The sequence below is a fragment of the Periplaneta americana genome, chromosome 14 (genome assembly GCF_040183065.1).
Source record: "Periplaneta americana isolate PAMFEO1 chromosome 14, P.americana_PAMFEO1_priV1, whole genome shotgun sequence".
NCBI classification, from domain to species: Eukaryota; Metazoa; Arthropoda; class Insecta; order Blattodea; family Blattidae; genus Periplaneta; species Periplaneta americana.
Window position 1 is genome coordinate 127921458 of NC_091130.1, and position 26617 is coordinate 127948074.

The 26617-nt window shown below is 37.7% G+C and overlaps 1 protein-coding gene across 3 annotated transcripts in view; it reads left to right on the forward strand.

Moving 5' to 3' along the window:
* fz2 (frizzled 2) overlaps window positions 1-26617 on the forward strand; it is a 424525-nt gene that overhangs the window by 383321 nt on the left and 14587 nt on the right. For all 3 annotated transcript variants that reach the window (XM_069846042.1, XM_069846043.1, XM_069846044.1), the window contains one exon: window positions 8291-9750. In XM_069846042.1, coding sequence (XP_069702143.1) covers window positions 8908-9750 — 843 coding nt within the window. In that variant the 5' untranslated portion in view covers window positions 8291-8907. The remainder of the gene's footprint in view (window positions 1-8290; window positions 9751-26617) is intronic.

Here is a 26617-nt window from a genome sequence, read left to right on the forward strand (position 1 = left end):
AATTGGAATAAATTAAAAAATATACTGATTGTAACTATTGTAATCGGTGATTTAATTACTGTATTATTCAAATGTTCACAAATATTTTATCATATTTACTCATAACAATTATGCAGATAATGAGGGATAGTTAACTAATTTCCGTACCATCTTGCAGTAAGGCGTGGCCTATGAAATCTCGTGAATGCCGGACGACGAAGCGGACGGACGACATAGCAACGGATCACAGAGAATTTACTGTAGTTGGAATTGATTACTAAAATGAAAAACTTGCACGTCTTCCAAAAAGCTATTCAATTTTCACTCACTTTTTCGTTACTATAGTATTTTCATATCACCTGCGTAATATGTATATTGAGAAACCAATGTTCAATTTATATTGACAGTTATTTTGAATGGCAGGAAAGACTTCAGAGCAGAAACCATTTGCTTCTACCAACTGAATTAACATGACCGCTACAAGCTTTTCTATTATCACCTTCACTCCCCTTTACTTCCTATAACAGCTGATTACTAATCCTTTCAGTTCACAATGGACATTTGGAAGTTTCTTTGTCCAGAAGGACTATCCAAATGGTAATCTCGCACGACTTGTCTGCAGCAGTGGTTAAGAACCCTCTCTTCAACTTTTGTTACGACTGCAACAGACTGACAAGGGTTGAAGGAAAAGAGCCCATTTTATTCCTACCCTAATGACAACATAACACTAAGACTGGACCCAGCGTAGGTAAAAGGATTGACCACTGAATAGTCCACTGATGATTTCCGGTTCCATGGAGATAATTGGCACAGCGCGTGTGCATTGATTTCTACAACGTCTAAGGGTAGGGTTCCACTGCATAGAAGTGTTCCTTCCATCTGTATTAATTTTTCTTGCTGCATTTTCAGCATCATATTTTCGGAATTTAATCCAATTCACTGTATTTCTTAACCGGCAATATAAATGTGAATTTTGTAACTAATGAAAGATATAATTCTGTAATATACAAATAAGACTTGATTAATAAAATGGAAGGCATTCTAATATAGAGAACTTGTGGGAATTGAAGGAATTTTTTCACGGCTCATCGATAGAACTGAACATTTCTTGTCCAAAGCTCAATAATCATACCAATTGCCAGAATTTATTTTCCCCTATATTTCAATGTGTAATACCTTCAATTATGATTATGTCTCGTGACGAGAATATTGTACGAAATGGAAATATAAAAATAGGAAATTTATCCTTTGAAGAGGTGGAAAAATTCAAATACCTGGGACCAACAGTAACAAATATAAATGACACTCGGGAGGAAATTAAACACAGAATAAATATGGGAAATGCCTGTCGGTTGATAATGTTTTATCATCCAGTCTGCTGTCAAAAAATCTGAAAGTTAGAATTTATAAAACAGTTATATTACCGGTTGTTCTGTATGGTTGTGAAACTTGGACTCTCACTTTAAGAGAGGAACATAGGTTAAGGGTGTTTGAGAATAAGATGCTTAGGAAAATATTTGGGGCTAAGAGGGATGAAGTTAAAGGAGAATGAAGAAAGTTACACAACATAGAACTGCACGCATTGTTTTCTCCACCTGACATAATTAGGAACATTAAATCCAGATGTTCGAGATGGGCAGGGCATGTAGCACGTATGGGCGAATCCAGAAATGCATATAGAGTGTTAGTTGGGAGGGCGGAGGGAAAAAGACCTTTGGGGAGGCCGAGACGTAGATGGGAAGATAATATGAAAATGGATTTGAGGGAGGTGGGATATGATGGTAGAGACTGGATTGATCTTGCTCAGGATAGGGACCAATGGCGGGCTTATGTGAGGGCGGCAATGAACCTCCGGGTTCCTTAAAAGCCAGTAAGTAAGTAATACCTTCAATAATTATCGCGCATATCATTATCTTAATCTGTGAATCGATAAGAAATCTTTGTTCACAAAAGTTGGTAATTGTTCTTCCTAACTGCAAGTTAAAAGTAGTATTGTAGGATTTAATATTTAAAGAACTGTATATATTTTAAAGTTATATAAAAATACATTCTTGAACTTGCATGTTTGCTTCAGTTTCGCTGTTCCAGGAGGACATTTTGTACCATTAATTAACTGCGAGCTAAAGCAAGGAGATGCACTATCACCATTGCTTTTTACTATTTATTCTATCATTATGCAACGAAATATATTAAATATGCCAGTGGTCGTCAGCACTTGCTGAAATGAGTAACATGTAAGAAGTGTATATCAGAATATGTACCGTGTCGTGCAGAAGAGAGAGGGAGAAAGCATACCCGCCAGCAGCCACAGATGCACGCTAGTACAATGTCTTATCCGCGGGTAAAAGACGCTAACCCGAGGATGCACTGTGCTGATAACCGCTGAGATAGGCGAATGGCCTGAAGATTTTACGGAGACAGTGTTGCGGCCAATACCGAAGAAAAACAATGCCAAGAAATGTAACGAGTTCAGGACCATCAACCTGATATCGCACTCAGCGAAGATTCTCCTGCGAATACTGAATCGACGTTTAGACTATGCCTATATTCTAAGACGGAATGACAGTTGGAAGAAGAGCAGTTTGGCTTTAGGAAGGGAAAAGGTATGAGAGATGCAATTGGACTGCTGTGAACAATCGGAGCACTCTATCAAGAATCGGGTTACTTTACGTATCGTAAATCTACGACACAAGACCCGCAGCTTTACTTCCCTCCCGGCGGAAGTCATTTATCACCTTATAAATTTCATCGCCTTTGTCAGGATTTGATGTCACGATCTCGGATCGAGCGGCTAACACGGAATTGCATATCATCCAGGATGATTATCATAATATACGAGTACAATAGAGTTGATCTAGTGAACTACTTTATTTCTATTGAGCTATTGCAGCGTCTTCTGAATTAAAGGTATAAAACTGTATCACTTTGGCAAAAAAGGGCTATTGTGCACCCCATAATTTAGAAATCAACCCAGAAGACCGCAATGCGACACCAGCCTTCCGATACTACAAGGCTTAACCCCTTCAGACCTGAATTTATATTAAACAAAATTGGGGGGGGGGGGAAGAAAAAGAAAAGAAAAGAAACAACTGGTCACATAATCATTCTGGGGATCCAAGATTTCCAAATCAAGTCTTCACAGATATTCAAGATTTGGGGACAATTTTGACCCCTGGGGCCCCAAAATTTTTAATTTTATTTTTAATTCAGGTATAGAAATGTTTCAAAATTAATATTCTCCATGTCTACCACATTAGTCCCGCGCCGTGGCGTCGCGGTCTAAGGCCTAGACTCGCGTTACGGAATGCACGCTGGTTCGAGTCCTCATGGGGGAAGAAATTTTCTCATGAAATTTCGGCGATTGTATGGGACCGATGCCCACCCAGCATCGTGATGCACTTGAGGAGCTACGATAGGTAGCGAAATCCGGTTGCGAATACCAGCTATAACGGCTGGTGGGAACATCGTGCTAACCACACGATACCTCCATTCTGGTTGGATGATCGTCCACCTCTGCTTCGGCATGTGGGTGTGAAGCCAGCAGCCGGGTGGTCGGTCTAGGCCCTTCACGGGCTGTAGCGCCACGGATTATTATTATTATTATTATTATTATTATTATTATTATTATTATTATTATTATTATTATTATTATTACAGTTGTGCCTTTTAGTTTCTATTTGGATGATGATCAAGTCATAATTTCCAATTCAGAGGATATTTACAAAGAGGATTATATACATTAAATAAAATATTATAAGATTTTGGGATGGAAATTTCAGCACAAAAATAAAAAACAATGGCATTTTTAGGACAAGACCCAGTCAGAAGTAAGATAATACACAATAACCAATGCCTCGAACAAGTACAAAATTTCAATTATCTGGGTTGTGAAATATCTTATCAAAATGAAAAAGATGTGAACAAGAAAATTACCAAATTTACACAAATTCTAGGAATAATAAACAATACATTAAAAGCTAAATTAGTACAAAAATCTACAAGAATAAAAATATATAATGCACTAGCATTACCCTCCCTTTTATATGGAAGCGAGATTTGGACATTAAAGAAAAAAGACATGAACAGAATCAAAGCAACGGAAATGAAATTTTTAAGGAGGACAGCAGGATATACTCTTTTAGACAGAAAAAGGAATGAAGAAATTTTAGAACAATTATTAGAAGTAGAGTCAGTAGAAGAAAAAATCAGCAAATACAAATTCAATTGGCTAGATTATGTAAGAAGAATGGAAAATTCAAGAATCCCAAAAATTATGATGCAGTATAAACCTAAAGGATATCATCGACCAGGAAGACCTTTTAGACGACTGCTAGATGGGGCCGAAACAGGTCTACAGAGGCCTAATTCGTGAAGGATGATGATGATGATATTATTATTATTATTATTATTATTATTATTATTATTATTATTATTATTATTATTATTATTTCTATCACATTGAATTTTTCAAAATATTTAAAAGTATCGAAGACATTCAAAAAAAGAAGAAGAAGAAGAAAAAGAAAAAGAAACAATCTACACTATAATGTACATCAAGCTTGAAGGGTTAATTTCCTAAAATCTATTGTAACGTCACAATATGAAACTAAAGTTACCTTTGGATTAATCTGATTAGACCTTGTCTTCTCAGCACGGTCTCGCAAGTCGAAGTATAATACAGTAGAAGTTAAATCATAAAGACACGTAGACATCTATAGAATGGAACCCTTATTTCTAGTTACTGAACACCAGCTGCGATTTTTCCCGCCCCTGCTAAAAGGGTGTGGGGGAGGTGATCTTTCGCAAAATTTGATGATCTCGGACTTATACTCCACCGTCACGTTTGCTCGACCACCATCATGAGGGTGAGATAGAAGGGGTAGTTTTATTGAGTTCGGAACCGTTTGTGTGAACAGAAGGTTAGACGCTCCGTTTATTTACTTACTGCGAAATCCGTTCCCACTAGATTGACGTGACGTATCCTCATCCCTAAGCCCAATCAATTTCCTGACACATCGCAGTCTTAATACAAGAACACGGGACGGGTTGATGACGTCATCATGGGGGTGATACTGGAAACCTCCCAATCAAGGAGCTAGCATTCTCGGTAGTGTAAAAAGAGTATGTTCCGTGAAGAAAACAAGACATAAATCAACAGATTATATTTCTCCTCTCCCTCTTGCACTGCGGAAAGTTCCGAGAACTAAATGTATGGAGTTTCCAATGAACTGGTGGATTGCTGTTGCGCCCAGCATTATTCTTTTGTCACAGACAAAATAACTGCACACACGTCAGAACAGTTCCCATGGCAGAAAATCTGTTTGGCTGTACGAATTACATAATCGAAGTGGAACTGGCGAATGTATATTATTCCGGGAATTATAACATGTCATCACATCAATCCGATGCTACAACGGTTGTAAATTATATTTTTCGTTTCATACTAGAACCCGTTGAGATTTTGATGAGTGATATCTGATTTAAAATAGGCTGACCAGATTTTTTATGAGCCAACAGGGGACATCGGCAGTTTCAAGAAAAATCACAAACACCGTTGAAATGTTGCAGAAATTATATGTAACAGTAGATACAATTATAGAACTCTGCACACTAAAAATATAAGAGTATCTTAACTTTCTGAATCTATACCAATAATAAATCAGTAGCCGAAATTTTTCTGGTAATTTTCGATTTTCCAAAAATAATTGGTCCTAACATAGGCCTATATATGTAATTAACCACCCTGAAACCGAAAATCTCTTTTTTGAAACTTTTGTTTGTCTGTCTGTCTGTCTGTCTGTCTGTCTGTCTGTCTGTCTGTTACCTTTTCTCGCGATAATGGCTGAACCGATTTATATGAAAATTGTAATATAAATTAAGTTCGTTGTAATTTAGAATTAAGGCTATGTGGCATTCAAAATACTTTATTTAAAGGGACCAGAATTAAATAAATCGAAATACCTCGCTTATTATTGCTTTTTGTGAAAAATGTTACATAATAAAAGTTTCTTTAAAAATTATTGCCGATAAGTTTCATTCTATGCAAAATTTTGATAGGACTGATATTTAAGGATATACAAGACTTTTAAAATAACAATATAATACATTTTTCACCGCCGCCTCAGATTGTAGCGTTGTTGTTCCTGCAATAACTCCTATGTGCAGAATATAACATTTTTGAGTAGGAAGAGAAAACACGTTTATTCATTCCATGGCAATGGTAATAGGAGATCGTGAATTCTTAAATTTTCGAAACAAAGAAATATAATTATATATCACTATATATGCTGTATCACTATTTAAGTTATTTGAAGGGTTCAGAACCATAGTGGGCCAAGCACCATTTACTGAAGACGTAGAAAACAATGGTTAAAATTAAGTTATTACCGTAATTCAATGGAGCAATTGTGGTTCTTAAACAAAACTCAGTGCATTAATAAAAATGCCATATATATGACACATTTTAAATGTCCTAGTTTTATGGTAATCGAATTAGAAATTCAACAAAGTATGTACGCTTTTTATTTCTATTTCACGGTATAAAATATGAAATAGATGTGATATTAAGACGCGTAAAGGAAGATTGAATTATGTTAAGGCCACTGCAGATGTACCTTAACTGAAATTCGCAAAGTATCCTATAGGCTACAATAGGCTACATAATTTTCCTATTTTCCAAAATCCATCTTTCGTCAGTTTTGAGAACTAATTGCATTTCAGTATAAAACAAAACACACACTACAATAAACAATAGGCTGTTACACGAAGGCCATGACCTGCAGGATTGCTGACATATTTAGAGCTCAAATTCAATTGGTTATTAAAAGCTCAAGACTTACTAAAAATAATTTACAGGTCTGATTCTGGGTGTGTAATTTTCTGGCTATAGCTGTGTATTGGATATTAAAATCTATAAAACTCGAGGTAGTTTGATGACATTATTACCATTATAAATGAAATATTATTATAGTTAATGCCATGATGTGACTATTTTTCATTAATTATACATACTGTATTAATGCTATATTGATGATATGAAAGTGAAACGTTTTGGGGTTATGTAAGTACATGTAGAGAATATCTTATATTAGATCTTCATTTCTATAATTTACTGAGTGGCGGCTATATAGTGTATATATATATATATATATATACATATATATACAAAACTTATGTAAGATAATAATATAGTTATTAAAAATCAAATATTTTTATAGTTATTAATCAAGTGGGGTTGGGTCTTTTTCATATACTTAATGGCGGTGTGGTGTAGATATTTATATGCGTCATTCTCTTCAGTATTGGCTCGAGAGAGCGCAAAAATTACAGTTCCTAAGGAAAGACCAAAAGGTATTACTTGCTAATAAAATAAGATGCCTACAAAATTACGTAGTCTCCCGATCATTTCAGGAAGATCTCTTAGCAGGATAAAATGATTTTACTCTCTACATTTCAAGCCTACATGCAGCAGCTATACCAAGATGTTATGTCTATTGTTCGAAAGCACAACAAACCTGACATTTTTTTTAACTTTTGCCTACAATCCACAATGACCTGAAATAGCTATTGCTTTACTCCCACATGAAAAACTCACTGATCGTCCTGACATTGTTACTTGCGTTTTCGCGTTGAAACTCAAAAACTGAAGGTGGATAGGTTCACGAAAAAGTATTTGGCATTAAAAAATAATTCAGAGGGAGTATGTTTCATCATTACTGAAGCAAATAACTTTAAAAATATCTGCTATTCTTCACTGAAAGTAAATCTGAAAAAAAATTTATTTGAACGTCTTAGTTTGCAGCATTTGCTGCACAAGCTATAATTTTAATAGAACAATAGAAAAAAATTAATAGGAAAATTAAAATTTCACAATACTATAATATTGTACAACATATGAAATATGGACATTGCGATAGTTGTTTTCTTTACAGTCCGACACGGTTTAATAAACTAGTGTGAGAAATGAAGTTTTGCAACCATTAGTAAAATCATAAACTAACTTCTCGTAAAATATCTCGAGAATTAAATAATTTTTAGAAAATATAAACAGCATCTACTTTAGTAAGACGTACATTCCTTTTACATCTCTTTAAAATGGTTAAAATGTGCATTAGTCACTATGTTTTAAATTGCTTTCATTAACTTTTTAAATCACAGCAATTTGTTAGGTCACAAGTTCACATTGGCAGATGAATGCACAAAAGATAGGTAAATCATACAACGTGAACAAAGAACTTTCATGAACGACAACATATTTGTAGCTTTTTATTGTTATTTTTATTTATTCCTATTTTGTTTCTTTCTTTTCCAGGGAACAGCGGTCGTCCGTGGAGTGAACATTCATGCAGTAGACCGACAATTTATTTTCGTCATCGCGACATACAGCGCAGCCATCAGAAGCATGAAGTGAGAATTATGGGTAATTACCGGTGACTTCTATAAAGCATTTTTTCGAGTGACAGTAGCAAGAATCCCTCCACAATTTCGAAGACATGGTGTGGTTCGAGATAAAGAGACAAAAAATGTCATTCTCTCGACACAAAAAGGAACAACTTGAAATTAATAACAGACGCCAACTTCAATAGTTCCACATCAAAATAAATTTCGCTTCAGAGACAGTCAGCCAACTATTCAGTGAACAGTTTGTGTCAATCAATGACTCACTTCAGTTTGTTTTGGACATAGAAGTGCAAGGATAGAAACTTTTTATGAAGACCATATCTGAGTGGGATGACGGAGTAGTTCGTTACATTTCGAAACTTGAGATCAAAACAGGATGTAGCAAATGTGTATAGTTAGCGAGAAAGCGGTCGAGTCGAAGAGCAAGTGTTTTGTGTTCCGCCGACGAAGAAATTGAAAACGCATAGCGTCGCTTGAATATGCAGTCCTTGTAAGTCCTGCAGGCATTGGGAGGTCGTAGCTCGCACGATGTATCGTGATTGGTACTTCGTGTCGGTTTTATTCATTCTGATTATGACCGAAAATGGCAGCGGGGCCGAAAAATCAACCGGAACTGGAAGTGCTGCAGGTAGCAGCGGGGGTAGCGGCGTCAGCAGCAGTAGCAGCAGCAGCAGCGGCGGCTCGTCTACTTTGTCGTCATCCTCTTCCGCTGTGGGAGCCGCCACTCCGCCGAGGTGCGAGGAAATCACAATTCCCATGTGCCGTGGAATTGGCTACAACATGACGTCAATGCCCAACGAGCTGAACCAAGAAACTCAAGACGAGGCAGGGCTGGAGGTTCATCAGTTCTGGCCACTAGTCGAGATCCACTGCTCTCCAGATCTTAAATTCTTCCTGTGTTCCATGTACGCACCTATATGCATCGAGGATTACCTGAAGCCCCTTCCGGCGTGCAGAAGCGTCTGTGAGAGGGCACGGAACGGATGCGTGCCCATCATGAAGCAGTACGGGTTCCAGTGGCCGGAGAGGATGGCGTGCGAGAAGTTTCCGGTGCACGGGGACCCCGTCAACCTGTGCATGGAGCAAAACAACAGGACCGACACCAGCGCCACCACGACGGTCAAGCCCACCAGGAAACCGACCCAGGGCTGCAAGCCGGGCAAAAGAGGCTGTCCGGACATCGTGGGACCTCCGCGACTGGGAGAAGGTCCGAAAAGCAAGGAGTGCGAGTGCAGGTGTCGCCAGCCCCTCCACACAGTGACGAAGGAATCGCCGTGGTACAACAGGAGCGTCTCCGTCGGCAAGGTGCAGAACTGCGCCTTTCCTTGCCGCGGAGTATTCTTCTCGCAAGAAGAGAAGGACTTCGCCTCGGTGAGTTTTATGAGTTATATTACTGCACTATCACCACCAGTGTTGCCAACTCAAAATTCCATTTACCGCTGCACAACCTTAAAAAAACCGCTAAACTGTAGTTGAAAAACTCCAGATTTTTTTTAACACATCACTTCCAAATTTTAAATACAGACTATACAGTTTCAAGAACTGGAGAATTTTATAAAATGTAGAACCAAATTATGGAAAGTGTGTGTCACTTCGTAGGCTATATGTTCTATGCAAAATCGTATGGATAATTAAATCTGTATATTTTGCATTCAATATATCACCTTACACCATTTACATCGAGCTTTCGATCTATCACCGGCAACTTCTTCCACCTAATCTTTCAACACAATGTTTTTTTCACACATATCTAAACTTTAGATCGTATAGAGTTATACGCGGCACATTTCTTCAAAATTGAATGAAGTAGATCAATAATATACTAGACACTTCGGAAACAATCACATTCACAATCACATCAGTCGGTTCGTAATCTGATTTCACACTAAACTGGAGACGTGCCTGCCAACAATGAGTTTGGTTTTAAGTTTTAAGTATGTCTGTGTTACATAAAAATTATGATAAATTAAATAATATATCATATTATAAGTTATCATAAATGAAAATAATAATTCAATTCATTATCTACTCTTTATGATTGAGTATATCAATTTATTTACAAAAACAATGCATACATGAATAGACTGACAAGGGAAGGGTTTCGACTCGAATTTCGTATACAAAATTTGCAAACAGGCCCATCTTTACATCTCTGTAAAGCTCCCAAAAGCATTCGTTTGTGTAATGTGTGGTTTGTATGTTACAGCACTGTCTGTACAAGTTGAGGGGTGGGGAGAGCCTAGCCTAGAAGCTAGTGCGAGTGGTAAAATGTCTAAAGCCCATTTAAGAATATTTTTCTCCAACGTTCTGTCTGAAAATATTGCAGCTAATCAAAAACGTACACTGTTGTGTGAGTCATTGAATGCGCACAAGGACACAACCTTAATAAATGAATCATTCTAAGGCTAGGAAATAGAATTATGATCATTTCATCTAAAAAAACTAAATATTTCCAGCCTCTGAATATCTATTTCCTTAGACAATACAAAATATATGCTCGGAGGATAACAGATTGCTTAAGGACTCTTGCTGAGAATCCACAACTTAACTAGGGAAATCGAGTGTTTATAATGAAAATGCACTCTGTTATTCATAACCAGTTGTCTGCTCCAGTATACCTCCCTATGCTTCAGTATTCCTGGCAGTCAGCTGGTTACGTGAATCCTGAACAAGTCTCGGACTTCAAAAATGTAATTCAGGTGGCATTCGATTTTTGAGCACTGAGGTGTGGTTCAGAAGATTGTTCAGGTGTTGCTTCTGCGTGTTGTGCGTATTGCTCTGCTCCATGTTGTTTCATGCAGTTTATAGAGAATCCTCATGTACATTTTAAAGAAGTGTATTAACCAATACCAACCAAACGGAGAGTTACAAAAATGAATGCTTTTACGGACTTCATCACCATTGTGAGGTAAACCTCTGTACAAATTTTTAACCAAAAATTCCTGTTCGAGCCGAAACCCTCCCCTTGTGAGAGTTTAATAAAATGCGACATACCTTATTTGTACAACAACAATGAATGAGGCAGAAAATGGACATGGTTGTACCAAATCGAGTTAACATAAAACGTTGATATTGTATATTCGCACAATGAAAAATTGTGATAATACCATATTAAACTCTGATTTATGATTAACTAATTTTGTTGTCCGCAAGTACACATAAAACATTATATCTTTACAGAAAAAAAACTTAAAAATACCGTCTCTTTCTGCCAGAATCGTCAAAAAACGCCAAATAAACAGCTAGCCGCTGATGGTAAAATTCTGTAGCTGACCATAGCCCTGAAAACACCAGATTTAGCTAAAAAACCGCTGACTTGGCAACACTGATCACCACCACCACGATCATCATTATTATGAGTAGCAGGCTTAAATATTAGACCAAATTTGTACATTCAACCTCTTAACGCTTTTTAGTGTGTCATGGTTCTCTTCGTATTTTGATTTGTACGGTATCCATATCTTGCATGCCTCTTAATATTCTCCTTAGAACCCAACCTTAAAATTGTTAAAATAACTTTATGAAATTTAAGGACTGTTTTTTCTTCATGTTATTTGCCTATGTTACAAATTTTGCTGATATTCTGTTTTTTGTTTTAACAGAAACATGTATGAACAGAAACCTCGCACTACAAAGACCTAATTTAAAAAAAATAGCTTGTTCAACTGCAGTATTATTACTGTTTCTAATAGAATCATTTTCTTGGACTTTTCGTTAGGCCTAATAACAATAAGTGACATGTCAGTTAAGTTGAGAGATAGGTTTGAATAATTTCAAGGGAAAAATTGTTCCGCGCCATTTTTAAAACTAGATCAAAACTCGATTAATCGATTAAATTCAAATAGTTAATCGATGAAATATTTTGATCGATTAACAACACTATTAAAGAGTACCAGTGGTTGAAACTTGGGAAATAATTTTATATTTTAAACTTCAGTTAATTAAAAAAATGTTTATACTTCTCATCTAATGAAATTATTGAACAGTGATATATGGAATACAGATGTTATTTCGTTCAGTTTTTAGAATAGAGGATTCGCCGCTCATTGTTCTAATCGGCTTGCAGGCAATTTTTATGACTCATAACGATCTGGACCTGCGCTTTTCGACACAATTACGAAAATTATTCTCATGACAATATTTCCACTATTAAATACTCATTCGTTAAAAATGCTTAGAAGATTAAAATGACAGATTCCAGGAGAATATCCCGCCAGGTATAATTGATGTCAAGGCTCGGCGGTTGAAAAACACTGATCTAAGAGATCTGGGAGAAAATGCTACGTTTATTCTTGTTGTTTAGTTGACTGTCCAGGTCCGAACCTCATAAGTGATACCAAGAAGGTACCACTTATGAGGCAACTAGGCCAGGAGATAATTGAGTAGGGTGGTCAGTTCCTTTCCCCCTTGTGGCATTGTTTTTGCTGTATTTTCGAAACGCCTAGGTTACTTTTGAATAATTTCTTCTTTTTCTAATGGCCATCATTGGAGGATGAGTCCATTTGTTGCCTAGCAACCTAATAGCGTGCGATGATGTTTTCTACTTCTTGTAATTCGTATAAAAATCATATCCTACAAAAGTTCCTTTCCAGAAGTTTCACTTGGGCTGATTGTTTGGTTGGTTTTTCCGAGATTTTCCCAAACTGTAATGCGTATATCAGGTAATCCCAGAGCGAATCCTCGGACTCGTCTCGCCAAAATCTTATGACCAAATCCGCGACAAAAATAAGTCTTTAAGCTGCGGTGCGTCCGAAAAGAAATCGTAGTAGGCTGTACCGAAGCGACAGCCGAAAGTTTGATCGAAAATGCTTACGTCGTCGCTAATAGAATTGCTGTTAAGGTAAGCGTCAGCAGTGACAACGCCTTTTAATGTCGATATCAGGTACAACAGACGCAGAAACACGGCGTAGGAATTAAAAGATTTTATATCAACATTTTATTTCAAATCCTAAACATTCTTACAAACTCAACCACGCTCACAGTAACAACCAGCGTACATGTTTCACACGATTACAGGGATTCCATGAATTGCCCATCGCTTTTCTTTTAATTCTTATCCTATGGCGATTATAATAACGATTATGAAGATGATGACGCAGCGGTGACCAAAACTCGAACTGCAGTGATTACATGCGACAGACAGCCTATGAAGTATGGAGACGGAGGAAAGATACTTGGCATGAAAACTACAACCAGTGGTGGTTCCTGTACTAACATCTTGATCAATCCCGCGGATAAAAATCTAAAGCTTTGCTGTATCAGTAATGTCACTGCTGTCATCAAGAGCCAGTGAATAATATACGATTTTTCTTGCTTCTTTTTTTTTAACCTTCCTCTTGAATATAATCAGGAATTTTCTAAATTCTTATCTCGATACTTGGTCAAGAAATTCGTAATTTTTCAAAATTAAAAACTTCTTATGGACAAGTTATTTAAGCTATTTTAAACATTACTCTTTTGAGAAATTCTGTTCTATTAAAAGGCTTTAGAGCACGAGATATTTCAAACCCCTTTAGGTAGCTGACTTCCTTACATTTATTTATCTCATCTTTCTCTTACTGGCTATGATTAAAGACATGTCAATTCTTGGCGTTTAACAGTTCGTTGGCACATACTATTGAATCAGTCTTTCTACAATATTATTATTAAATGAATAACTAATAAATAGTTACCCTCATTTAAAGATTAAGTAGATTAAAATTGAGATGAAACCTAATAATTTTATTCTAGGGAAAAGCTCTAAAAATATTAATATTCATGCACGTACAGATGAATTACAGAAACACATACTTAGTGGTCAGTAATAATAATAATAATAATAATAATAATAATAATAATAATAATAATAATACATTATTCAGCGCGGCAATTAATGTTTCTATATACTCCTAATAGAACCGTTGAGCAAAGTAAACATACTACATTTTGTCTGACAGAACAACAAAAAGTCCACACCTGTGGAGTAACGGTCAGCGCATCTGGCCGCGAAAACAGGTGGTCCGGGTTCGAATCCCGGTCGGGGCAAGTTATACCTTATTTTATTTCAAGGAGTGCAGTTCGGTGGTTCCTTTGAACACCGAACTGCACTCCTTGAAATAAAATAAGGTATACCTGGTTGAGGTTTTTTCCGGGGTTTTCCCTCAACCTAATAGGAGCAAATGCTGGGTAACTTTCGGTGCTGGACCCCGGACTCATTTCACCGGTATTATCACCTTCATATCATTCAGACGCTAAATAACCTAGATGTTGATACAGCGTCGTAAAATAACCCAATAAAATAAAAAATAAAATAAAAAAACAACAAAAAAGTTCCCCTTTTCATTCTTCACGAAACCATCTCTTATTGCTTGTAGAGACAGAGTTTGTAGAGCGACTGCTTGCCTTCAGTACGTGAATGAAACACACAACATTGTACAGGAAACTCCTCGTACCCGTTTGAATGTCTGTGTTTACATGATGTAATCACGACACCCGCTTTGGTCACAGCTGCGATGACGATAATATTGTTGACAACGACGATAAAGACGTTACAAAACGTTCTGTTTTTTAAACTGTCTACAAATTGTACCTTTAACGTTGCGGCCATAATTGAGTATAATTTTATCAACCACCCTGTAGCAGGCTGACTCATATGAACACAAGAGGTCGAATATCCTGGCAGACCAGAGTTTTAATAGACTCTCCTGCCAATCACAGACTAGGACAAGCAAACAATATCAGCCACTCTGTCACAAGACGATGCGACAAGGATAGGACGAATCAAGTTAATTCTGTTCGGATGTCGGCAGTGATCAGAAGCAAAGAGCTCTCCGAACAGATCATCTAGCGAGTAATGCAGTGAGGGAAATGCAAATTCAGTCAGCTTGAGGTTTTACGTGACCTTCGTACAGGACAATGTTCTCCTCTTAGGAACCTGCGAGAGTAGGCAATAAATTCCCAATGCATTAGGCGATCTGATACTCAATTTTAATTTCAGTTGTGCAATACAATCATTAATGGAAAGTAGAGTGAGCTCTCAGCTGTTGTGCTGCACTTTCATTAGTTAATCCGCCGATCATCATACATTACAATAACTGGATTTTCTTCCTAGCATTACTGAACAGATAGGTTTGGAAGTAAATCCCGAAAAGACAAATTATTATGTCTCTTGACAGAACATTGTACGAAAGGTGAATGTAGAGTATCCAACGCCCACTGAACGAATATTTCACTTTTATCACTGCCAATGTTGCGCTATAATCGTATATGAAGGGTACACGGGAAAAACGAACAATGTAACATTTCCATTAAGGGTGAGATAATGATCTATTTCAGTATATTACTGCAAAATTTATTGTTGTTTCTACTTGAAATAAAGGAAATAATGAATGTATCCGTGGTTTTAATTATCCTTTACCGCTTTTGGTAAAAATAACATTAAAGTTTGTAGTAATACAGTGAATTAGATAACGACATCACCTTTAACAGAATAATTGTGACCTTGTTCGTTTTTCCCTTGTACCCTTCATATGCAAGGTATGCTATAACCAAAGCTCGGAAGTTGGGGACTTGTGTCTTTGAACGTGGCTAAGCGACCGGACTTCAATGTCAACAAACTCCCGCTTCCAGCACGGAGGTACTGTCAGGTCTGCTATAAAAGTGGTTCCTGGCTGGAACAACATAATGATAATATTATGATAGGTTGAAACATCTAATTTTATAGCATATATATAAATAAACATGCAAAATACATCAAATTTACAGTTCTGCTCTGTACATTTCATTACAGTGTAAGACTACATGTATTCGAAGATTTTCGAACCCATAAATTCTTCGTCTGTTAGTTAAACATGATTTGAAACGAAGGAAACTTATTTCCACGTCACATGAAGTGACGGGAGCAAACTTTAATTTTTTTATTTTATTTATTTTAACTAGCTACCTAGTGAGTACAAATTGCATTTATAAAATAAAAATGTTTCTAGCCACTACCGTAAGAGTCAGGCTCGTGTACGGTGTGGTCTTAGTGAATAATATAACATAAAATTTACAAGGACAGTTTACTAAATACAGTAACTTAATTCAAACCAATAAGTACAACACATGAGCAAGAATAAAGAAGAAAGGGAAAACGAGAGAAAAATACACATTTAATATAAATTGACAATCCGACAGAAGCCAGTGATATTCAATAAAAACATGAATATAGTCGATAGAAATAAAAGGTAAAAAAGTACATTTGTTACTATTATATATCATGGATAATTTTACAAAATTCTTTTTTAAAAGTTTCAATTTTTAAAAATTTCAAATTTGGAAAATGGTTTGAAATTTTATTATAAAGTCTTGGGCCTAAATAAAATACTGAATATTTCACTGTCACTGTTTCCTGTTCGATTTTCAGCAGATCTCGTATCTGAGAAAGATAAGTATATCCTAAATTTTTCTCGCAAATAGTTTTCAATTAGTGTATCACTACTAGGGAAGGTCCCTCTACGACTTAATCCATGGCTATGGACAAATTCTCCATCAATTTAAAGGACTAAAAATGTCTTTCAATGAATGCCCGTTTCCAGCTCTAGTTTATGTGTGGTACAACTTACAAGATATAAACTCTGCATTAGAAGAAAATAATGTATCTCCTCAGAATTCCTCCACGAAATTCTGTACCTAAAATTTAAGAAATGCATTTTCAAACTTCCATAACACCCATTCGAATAACACGTATTTTCTAATTCCTTAAACAGACCGTTTACCTGTAATTCTCTTAATGTCATTGGCTTCGACGTGACACAGTTTATTCGTTCGTCTTCTTGCCATTCGATGTGACCACTTTCTTAGTACAAACGACTGTCCCTGAGCACTTGCAGCGTGAGCTTTGTGTACGTTATGCCTGTAACCTTACTCAAGCACACGACACACAAGTCCCCAAGATCCGAGCTTTGGCTATAACAAAAACTTAAACTAACCAAACCTAACCTGTCAAAGAAGCAACAAGTTATACTAAATAATTGTAAAATTGGCCTATATCTCTATAGTGGGCGGGACATAAGTAACATTGACCATAGTAACAAATATAAATGACACTCGGGAGGAAATTAAACGCACAATACATATGGGAAATGCTGTTATTAATCGGTTGAGAAGCTTTTAACATCCAGTCTACTCTTAAAAAAGCTGAAAGAATTTTTTTTATTATCCAATTTAATAAACCCTATTTCACCCTGAGGTACAAAACAGTTATATTAATATTACCGGTTGTTCTGTATAGTTATGAAATTAGGACTCACTTTGAGAGAGGAACAGAGATTAAGGATATTTGAGAATAAGGTGCTTAGGAAAATATTTGGGGCTAAGAGGAATGAAGTTACAGGAGAATGGAGAACGTTACACAACGCAAAACTGCACGCAATGTATTCTTCACCTGATATATAGTCCCGTCGCTCTAATTTCCGGCAGCCAATCACGTTGCAGGTTGGCTACATTTAAACGTGTGCGTCTTGTGATTCGCTGATGATAACGTTAAGCATTTCCTAAGGCTCGATAAATACTTAATATAATCGCCCGCCATTTCGGCTCTTTCGTTGGCGTTCGCAGAAAGCACACGAGGACGTTATTTGCCGCATAATTATTTGCTGAATTACAGTGTGTTTGATTTATTATCATAGGAGCTACGACATGATAATGTTTAACGGTGTGGCAAATAGATTCCTCGTATGGTAGCTCGGCAACGAAAGAACAAAAATGGCGAACGATACTACCTACCTAGATTTTATAGAGCCTTCACTTCCTAAGACGTAAGCAAAGAGGAGGAGTCACGCCGGGAATAACAGCGTCGCGACTAATTATGAACATTAAATCCAGACGTTTTGAGATGGGCAGTGCATGTAGCAGGTATGGGCGAATCCAGAAATTCAAATAGAGTGTTAGTTGGGAGGCCGGAGGGAAAAAGATCTTTGGGGAGGTCGAGGCGTAGATGGAATGATATTAAAATTGTTTTGAAGGAAGTGGGATATGATGGTAGAGACTGGCTTAGTATTGCTTAGGATAGGAACCGATGGCGGGCTTATGTGAGGGCGGCAATGAACTTCCGGCTTCTCTAAAAGCCATTTGTAAGTAAGTAATTTCCTGTCCTTCAAGTATATCCGTATAAAATCCTTAAGTTTCTAATACAAGTCCCTAAAAAATCCCTTGCAGATTGAACCATTTTCACTTCCAAAATCACCGGAACTATAGTCCCGTTGCTCTTATTTCCTGCAGCCAATCACGTTGCAGGTTGGCTACATTTAAACGTGTGCGTCTTGTGAGTCGCTGATGATAACGTTATGCATTTCCTAAGGCTCGATAAATACTTAATATAATCGCCCGCCATTTTGGCTCTTTCGTTGGCGTTCGCAGAGAGCACACGAGGACGTTATTTGCCGCTCATTTATTTGCTGAATTACAGTGCGTTTGATTTATTATCATAGGAGTTACTATATGATAATGTTTAACGGTGTTGCAAATAGATTCCTCGTCTGGTAGCCCAGCAACGAAAGAACAAAAATGGCGAACGATACTACCTACCTAGACTTTATAGAGCCTTCACTTCCTAAGACGTAAGCAAAGAGGAGGAGTCACGCCGGGAATAACAGCGTCGCGACTATAACTCAGCGCTTGTTTCACCAAATCCCTTATAAATTCGACTATTTTCACTTCCAAAATCACCTGAACTTCTAGTGCGCTAGTTTAGCCACGAAATAAAAGTAGGTACTCACTATTAAAAATCAAAATGCCAACAACCGTTTTTGCGAAATCCATGTGTAGTTGATAACACAGGAGCATCAAGACGCGTATCCATACATTCCTCACTTGCTGTAGGCAAAAACGTCTTTGGTAAGCAATACAAGTCGCGACGCAAGCTAAATACGTTATACATATTTTATGCTCGATCATGCTGAAATGTAGTAATTATACACCTGGTAGCAGCCCTTTAATGGACCTCATTAAAGTACACCTATTCATTAAAGTTCAGGTGTTCCGCCAATCAGAAAGCACCATATGAAAGCGCAAGTATCGATTTCACCAATTGCACAATAAATAACCTACATTTGAAATAAAGTCAGTTCTGTTACTATAATAATTAGCGTTAATTGTAAATAATATTCAAATAAATTCAATTTGTCATCTCGTTTTTCAATGTATAATTCAATTTCAAGGTTATATCAAGATTAATGTTTCTTTTACTCTCTAGATTATATCAAGGTCGTCGACATCTGTTTCTCGGAAAAAATAAATACTTTCGCGTCTGCGCACATCTCACAATTTACGAGGTAGGCTGTTGCACTAGGTCAGTTCCGCTCCTCACTTAGATAACAATAACATGAATAGGCCTACTTATGAATAATTTCAAGTTAGAAATATGGTCGAGCATAAAAAGTCGTATGAAACTTGCCTATAATGGTAATTAAGACGCTCGTATGAAAATTATGAAACTCGCTTGCGCTCGTTTCATGAACATACTCGCGTCTTAATTACTACCATTATAGGCTCGTTGCATAATGTACTATTACAATTTACCCTTACTTTACCTACCTGCTATAACTATCGTAGGTCTCACCAGTTGGCTCTTCTCATCGCGTTGTCCAATTTGTTCGTGTAAAACTTGGAAGTTCACTGTTTATAAACTCACTATATATAAAAGAACACACTTATTGGCAAAAAAAAAAATAACATACTTATTGGCGCTAATCCATGTTTGTTCATGCTTTCATTCATTAATGAACTACTGTATAACGTATATCTATACAGAAAGAAAGTAAAATGTTATAGTAATAATTTCATAATTACGTTCATATCTAAATTCTGCCCGAATGTACTTTTCATAAAGAATTCTCTTAACTGTACGAATAAAGACAGATTGTTGAAAATCGACGTGTTCACATTCTACTAACGAGACACGTTGTTTAAAATTTATGCAGAACTTACTAGTAATAATTTAATATAACAGCATTAATAACAAACACAATATTATCAATGGTTATACGAACTTGGCATATACAGTAGCAACCCACAAACGCACACACTATTAAAAACTTCACTCTTCTTTAGGGACGCTGCCACCGGACAGCAGGTCCAGAATTCGGCGCTCATTCCCGCCTTCCATATGACTCGAATAACATGTAAAAAAACGAGGCGGTATCTACTGAGGAGCTTTACAACTTTATCTTACATTTAATGGAGAAATTGTGAAGGGCTTTGATCTTTTTTGAGACTAGGGTTTAGATTTAGAATAATATTATCTTTGTTCAACGGACCAACTGAAATATTATTAAAACAACTCAATTATTCCATGAACTTGGCGTACACTGTAGCAAAAACACACGCAACACAAACACACTACTGAAGCCCACTGCGAACTGCTGCATAAGGAACCAATCAAAACGCAGCGCTCTGTTGGTACGATATCTAATGTGAAATGTCCAATAACATTAATACCAACCTAGCAGTTCTAATATCATTACACTTAACAGATTGTCTTCTACATAACTACATTGAGTCTTTTCAATGTGCATGTTTGTATGTATGTTTTATTAATTGGTTATTTTACGACGCTTTATCAACTGCCATGGTTATCTAGCGTCTACGTATTTCCTATTTTCTGTCTTCCTGTTAGTATCCGCATATGATTCATATACCTTAATGTCGTCTATTAGGCCTATTTGATATCTTTTTCTGCCCCGAACTCTTCTCCCGTTCATCATTCCTTCCAGTGCATTCCTCAGTAGACAGTTTCTTCTCACCCAATGACCAAACCAATTCCTGTTTCTTTCCTGATCAGTTTCAGCATCATTCTTTCTTCACCCACTCTTTCTAACACAGCTCCGTTTCTTATTCTGTCTGTCCATTTCACACATTCCATTCTTTTCTATATCCACATTTCAAATGCCTCTATTCGCTTCTCTTCACTTCGTCGTAATGTCCGTGTTTCTACCCCCCATACAATGCCACATTCCACACAAAACACTTCATTAGTCTCTTCCTTAGTTCTTTTTCCAGAGATCAGCGAAGATGCTCCCTTTTTTTTTATTAAAAGCTTTCTTTGCTATTGCTATTCTTCTTTTGACTTCCTGGCAGCAGCTCATGTTACTGCTTATAGTATACCCAAGTATTTGAAGCTGTTCACTTGCTCTACTGCCTCATTTAGAATTCACAAGTTTACCTTCTTTATTTTTCTTCCTATGACCATGGTCTTCGTCTTGTTTGCATTTATCTTCATCCCATACTGCTCAAAGCTGTCATTTAGCTCCAGTAGCATATTCCTTGTCCCGCGCCGTGGCGTCATGGTCTAAGGCTCTAAGGCATCCTGCCTAGGACTCGCGTTACGGAATGCGCGCTGGTTCGAGTCCTCATGAGGGAAGAAATTTTCTAATGAAATTTCGGCCAATATATGAGACCGGTGTCCACCCAGCATCGTGATGCACTCGGGGAACTACGATAGGTAGCGAAATCCGGTGACGAAAGCCACCTATAACGGCTGGGGGGGGGGGATCATGGTGCTAACCACACGATACCTCCATTCTGGTTGGATGATCGTCCACCTCTGATTCGGCATGTGAACGTGAAGTCAACAGCCAGCTGGTGGGTCTGGGTCCTTGGCTGTACTGGAATTGGTTCCCAAATCTGTGAATTAGTTCCCAGTTCGTCCCAGAGCTATACTCGAGTTGGTTCCAGGTTGATTTCGGTCTTACAATTAAGCGGCTGCGGTATACATTATTCCTTACCCTACAGATGTCACTGTTAGTCAGAGTCTGAAAATCATCTTTTTCCATTACCTCAAGGCGAATAATTTTCGATGGACGTTCGTTCAAGTGCTGCATAGCTTTTCGTTTCACTTGGTTGCTAAACTTTTAACGGTTTAAAGTTGCTGTGTCACATGTGTCGTGGTTATGTTTTACGTTAAATTCCATTGTAATATCTGAATCAGAAAGTTTCACGAAACACTTACATCCTCTTTTAACACAAGTATATCTTTCCACCAGATAATGTTTTCTGAAAACCGAACTTATAATCACTGATAGGTAAGAGTTTTTCCCCTTTTTACTAAGCATAGTAGTAAAATCCATAATTAAGTGCAATACAGCTGTCCTGTACTTCCACTGCCACTGTAACTTATGATCGATTAACATCCATGTCCCACACAGCGTAGATAGAGTCACGGGTCATGATCGATTATAGGTGGCGTTATAGGCAATAACAAATACTCTGCTACATGATCGATTAACATCCATGTCCCACACAGCGTAGATGGAGTCACGGGTCATGATCGATTATAGGTGGCGTTATAGGCAATAACAAATACTCTGCTACATGATCGATTAACATCCATGTCCCACACAGCGTAGATGGAGTCACGGGTCATGATCGATTATAGGTGGCGTTACAGGCAATAACAACTACTCTGCTACATGATCGATTAAAAACAATAGCAAGAATGGTACAACTGCATCCCCTTTTAAAAACACGTGCATTGTCAACATCTAAAAAAGTAACAATTTATAAATTGCTGATTAGATCAGTGCTTTTGTATGGTTCTACAGTATGGGGATACGCACCTAAGACAACATTAGATCCCATTCGAGTTGTACAAAATAAAGTATTACGTGTAATTCATAACAGCGGGTGGTACACAAGAAACGAAGAGATACATCAAGATCTAAAAGTGGAAAGTATCCCAGTTATCATTAGGAGATTCGCTGAAACATTTTATAAACAGGCACATTCCCACCAAAATGTATATGTATCAAAACTAGGAACTTATAACCCTCAGTACTACACAAGACATCGTACACCTTTGTTCCTCTTCTCATAGTTATCTGTCAAATTTGTTTTCACGCTGTTCATCCTGGTTATGACGGGAGTGCAGCATCATAAATGAACTACCTCTCAGCAATAAGTAAAAGTAATTAGGAACAGTCGGGAGATCACCCAAGATTTCGATACTGTATCCAAAAGTTGACGAATTTAAAAAAAAAAAAAATGATCGATTAACATCCATGTCCCACACAGCGCAGATGGAGTCACGGGTCATGATCGATTATAGGTTGCGTTACAGGCAATAACAACTATTCTGCTACATGATCGATTAACATCCATGTCCCACACAGCCTGCTACAAAATCACAGCCTTGGATTTTGAACATGCGGAACCAACTCATGTTGTTCATATTTGAACATGGGGAACCAACTCACGTTGTTGATATTTGAACATGGGGAACCAACTCACGTTGTTGATATTTGAACATGGGGAACCAAATCACGTTGTTGATATTTGAACATAGGGAACCAACTCACGTTGTTGATATTTGAACATGGGGAACCAACTCACGTTGTTGATATTTGAACATGGGGAACCAACTCACGTTGTTGATATTTGAAAATGGGGAACCAACTCACGTTGTTGATATTTGAACATGGGGAACCAACTCACGTTGTTGATATTTGAACATGGGGAACCAACTCACGTTGTTGATATTTGAACACGGGGAACCAACTCACGTTGTTGATATTTGAACACGGGGAACCAACTCACGTTGTTGATATTTGAACACGGGGAACCAACTCACGTTGTTGATATTTGAACATGGGGAACCAACTCACGTTGTTGATATTTGAACATGGGGAACCAACTCATGTTGTTGATATTTGAACATGGGGAACCAACTCACGTTGTTGATATTTGAACATGGGGAACCAACTCACGTTGTTGATATTTGAACATGGGGAACCAACTCACGTTGTTGATATTTGAACATGGGGAACCAACTCACGTTGTTGATATTTGAACATGGGGAACCAACTCGCGTTGATATTTGAACATGGGGAACCAACTCACGTTGTTGATATTTGAACATAGGGACCCAACTCACGTTGATATTTGAACATAGGGAACCAACTCACGTTGTTGATATTTGAACATGGGGAACCAACTCGCGTTGATATTTGAACATGGGGAACCAACTCACGTTGATGTTTGAACATGGGGAACCAACTCACGTTGTTGATATTTGAACATGGGGAACCAACTCACGTTGTTGATATTTGAACATGGGGAACCAACTCACGTTGTTGATATTTGAACATGGGGAACCAACTCACGTCGTTGATATTTGAACATGGGGAACCAACTCAGGTTGTTGATGTTTGAACAGGGGGAACCAACTCACGTTGTTGATATTTGAACACGGGGAACCAACTCACGTTGTTGATATTTGAACATGGGGAACCAACTCACGTTGTTGATATTTGAACACGGGGAACCAACTCACGTTGTTGATATTTGAACATGGGGAACCAACTCACGTTGTTGATATTTGAACATGGGGAACCAACTCACGTTGTTGATATTTGAACATGGGGAACCAACTCACGTTGTTGATATTTGAACACGGGGAACCAACTCACGTTGTTGATATTTGAACATGGGGAACCAACTCACGTTGTTGATATTTGAACATGGGGAACCAACTCACGTTGTTGATATTTGAACATGGGGAACCAACTCACGTTGTTGATATTTGAACATGGGGAACCAACTCACGTTGTTGATATTTGAACATGGGGAACAAACTCGCGTTGATATTTGAACATGGGGAACCAACTCACGTTGTTGATATTTGAACATAGGGAACCAACTCACGTTGATATTTGAACATAGGGAACCAACTCACGTTGTTGATATTTGAACATGGGGAACCAACTCGCGTTGATATTTGAACATGGGGAACCAACTCACGTTGATGTTTGAACATGGGGAACCAACTCACGTCGTTGATATTTGAACATGGGGAACCAACTCACGTTGTTGATATTTGAACATGGGGAACAAACTCACGTTGTTGATATTTGAACATGGGGAACCAACTCGCGTTGATATTTGAGCATGGGGAACCAACTCACGTTGATATTTGAACATGGGGAACCAACTCACGTTGTTGATATTTGAACATGGGGAACCAACTCACGTTGATATTTGAACATAGGGAACCAACTCACATTGATATTTGAACATGGAGAACCAACTCACGTTGTTGATATTTGAACATGGGGAACCAACTCACGTTGTTGATATTTGAACATGGGGAACCAACTCGCGTTGATATTTGAACATGGGGAACCAACTCACGTTGTTGATATTTGAACATGGGGAACCAACTCACGTTGTTGATATTTGAACACGGGGAACCAACTCACGTTGTTGATATTTGAACATGGGGAACCAACTCACGTTGTTGATATTTGAACATGGGGAACCAACTCACGTTGTTGATATTTGAACATGGGGAACCAACTCACGTTGTTGATATTTGAACATGGGGAACCAACTCACGTTGTTGATATTTGAACATGGGGAACCAACTCACGTTGTTGATATTTGAACATGGGGAACCAACTCACGTTGTTGATATTTGAACATGGGGAACCAACTCACGTTGTTGATATTTGAACATAGGGAACCAACTCACGTTGATATTTGAACATAGGGAACCAACTCACGTTGTTGATATTTGAACATGGGGAACCAACTCGCGTTGATATTTGAACATGGGGAACCAACTCACGTTGATGTTTGAACATGGGGAACCAACTCACGTCGTTGATATTTGAACATGGGGAACCAACTCACGTTGTTGATATTTGAACATGGGGAACAAACTCACGTTGTTGATATTTGAACATGGGGAACCAACTCGCGTTGATATTTGAGCATGGGGAACCAACTCACGTTGATATTTGAACATGGGGAACCAACTCACGTTGTTGATATTTGAACATGGGGAACCAACTCACGTTGATATTTGAACATAGGGAACCAACTCACGTTGTTGATATTTGAACATGGGGAACCAACTCGCGTTGATATTTGAACATGGGGAACCAACTCACGTTGTTGATATTTGAACATGGGGAACCAACTCACGTTGTTGATATTTGAACATGGGGAACCAACTCATGTTGTTGATATTTGAACATGGGGAACAAACTCGCGTTGATATTTGAACATGGGGAACCAACTCACGTTGTTGATATTTGAACATAGGGAACCAACTCACGTTGATATTTGAACATAGGGAACCAACTCACGTTGTTGATATTTGAACATGGGGAACCAACTCGCGTTGATATTTGAACATGGGGAACCAACTCACGTTGATGTTTGAACATGGGGAACCAACTCACGTCGTTGATATTTGAACATGGGGAACCAACTCACGTTGTTG